Genomic DNA, 2,564 nt, shown 5'->3' with positions numbered 1-2,564 from the left:
ATGAGAACAGTGAACGTCACAATCAGTCACACACACTATGAGAACAGTGAACATCACCATCAGTCACACACACTATGAGAACAGTGAACGTCACCATCAGTCACACTCACTGTGAGAACAGTGAACGTCACCATCGGTCACACACACTATGAGAACAGTGAACATCACCATCAGTCACACACACTATGAGCCACATGCCCAGTTGCCTTTCCTTAAACCCTGTGACTGTCACTTCTGAGATCAGCCTTGAGCAGAGAAGCAGTCCTGGACACACCCACTTTAATGGAGCTCCTGTGAGAAGGAGATTGGGGCTCAAAGGTCCGAGATGGGCTATGAGCCTGAGGCTATGACTTGAGGCTGCTCTCAGTGGTTGAGTCTGCAGAGGAGACAAGAGGGGAGAACACTGCATGTCAACCTTGCCTCATGGACAGGATGATTTACCCTGAGTTTCCTAGAGGAAATAGAGGCACAGTCCTCAGGGGTATATTCTTTTTATATACTTTATTTGTTCTTTTCAATTTCATTTAACATTCCAACCACATTTTTTCACTCCCACACCTCCTGCTACCCCATCCTCATCCCCCCAGATCATCCTCAGTCCACTTTCCTCAAGGGTAAGGGCTCTCATGGGGATCAACAAACTCTGACACAATGGTTTGGGGCAGAGCCATGTCCTTCTACAATGCATTAAGGCTCAGCTTGGAATCCCACCATGGTGACTGGGCTCCAACAAGCCAGCTCATGTACCAGGATTCTATCATGATTCTAATGTGCTCCTGCTGCCACTGAGCATGGCACCCACCATAGGGAATGGCCTCTAAGGAGCTAGTTCATATACCAGGTTGGTATCATGGTCCTACTGCCTGGAGACCCTCTGATAGTTCAGGCTTCCCAACTGTCTCCCATTTACAGAGGGCCAAGCTTTGTCACCTGAAGTCTCTACAGTTGTAGGTTTAGAGTTCATTGGTTTTCACAAGCTTGGCTCAGCTGTCTCTGTGGATATCTCCATCATGATCTTGACCTCTTTGCTCATATTTTCCCTCCTACCTCTCTTCTGCTGGATTCCCAGAACTTGGCCTGGTTCTTGGTTATGGATCTCTGTGCCTGGTTCCATCAATTACTGAAGGCTCTATGGTGACAGTTGGGTTATTCAGCAATCTGGTTACAGGGGTAGGCAATTTCTGGCATCCTCTCCACTATTGGTAGGAGTCTTAGCTGAGGAAACCCTGGTGAAATCTTGGGAAGAACTCTGGCACCAGGCTTCTCCCTAACCCCATAGTGGCTCTCTCTACTAAGATATCTCTTCCCTTGCTCTTTACTGCATCCCTTCCGGCTTCCTTGACCACGCTGCTCCCTCATGTCCTCATCCTCCCTCCCTTCTCCCTAACCACCCTCCCCCATCCCCAGTTCACCCAGTAGATCTCACCTAATTTCCCTTCTGGGATACTTTCTTGATCCCAACGTGTTTGCCTGCTCCCACACAAATGGGACACGAGGAGGATCATACCGTCCTGACCCTGCTCTGTGAAAATGAAGATGACCAACTCTCCTCTGTTCATAGTCAAAGCTGCACCGTCCTTCCATGCCCACTCTGCACTATCAACCCCCTTATCACACTGTGTCTCATTCCCTAGGCATCCCTTCAACTGCTTTGTGTGAGCAGGCTAGGATGAGCTGTAACACACAGATGTTACTGAGAGTGGACTTTGCGAGCAATCAAAGTGGAATCAGATTTTTATGTGAAAACTAATGCCATGTGAGATCAGCAGAGTTCCAATAAGTTGTTTTCAACAAAACGTATTCCTAAACACAGAGACATGGTTCAGTTGGTAAAGACTTTGTCCACATCCAAAATGACAAGAAATATTACTGTACAACCTGTCCTGAGAATCACGGTGAGACACAAACAAATGTTACTTTACATGAACACAGTATTTCAACATCAAAGAAAGAAAAGACCCCTGTCCTTCTCTCTGCATGGAGGAAAAGTGGAAACCAGGTGTTTTTCTATCCCTGTTCTAAAGACTTACAGTACCTGGGCTTCCTTAGGCCTGAGCGCCCCCTGCTGGCCCAGAGCTCCTCTGCAGGGAGGTTTTTGTCTGGGCTCATGCTGAAGTCCCCTCACTGTGTCTCTTGAACAGTAATATGTGGCTGTGTCCTCAGTGGTCACAGAGTTCAGCTGCAGGAAGATCTGGTTCTTGGCTGTGTCTCTGGTGATGGAGATGCGGCTCTTGAGGGATGGGTTGTAGCTAGTGCTACCACTATAACCTATGTACCCCATCCACTCCAGCTTCTTCCCTGGGAATTGCCTGATCCAGCTCCAGCCGTAACCACTGGTGGTGATGGAGAAACCAGTGACAGAGCAAGTGAGGGACAGCGACTGTGAGGGCTTCACCAGGCCAGGTCCTGACTCCTGAAGCTGGATCTGGGACAGGACACCTGCAGACAGGAAGAGTCAATTCTGTCAATCACATGTTGTCACATCCCCTCATGGACACATGTATGAAATGGTCACACTCACCAGGAAGGGCTGTCACCAGGTACAGAAGACCCAACAGTCTCAT

General features: G+C 48.5%; 1 gene segment (V, D, J or C); it reads right to left on the bottom strand.

Moving 5' to 3' along the window:
- The window catches only part of LOC118238994, a 3,289-nt gene extending 725 nt beyond the window's left edge, over positions 1-2,564 (bottom strand). The window contains 2 exon segments of the V gene segment in view: positions 2,106-2,439; positions 2,522-2,564. Of these exon segments, the coding sequence occupies positions 2,106-2,439; positions 2,522-2,564 (377 nt within the window).

The sequence above is a fragment of the Cricetulus griseus genome, chromosome 5 (genome assembly GCF_003668045.3).
Source record: "Cricetulus griseus strain 17A/GY chromosome 5, alternate assembly CriGri-PICRH-1.0, whole genome shotgun sequence".
Classification (NCBI taxonomy): domain Eukaryota; kingdom Metazoa; phylum Chordata; class Mammalia; order Rodentia; family Cricetidae; genus Cricetulus; species Cricetulus griseus.
The sequence above is the reverse complement of the archived record's forward strand: the minus strand, read 5'-3'. Positions and strand labels throughout refer to the sequence as shown.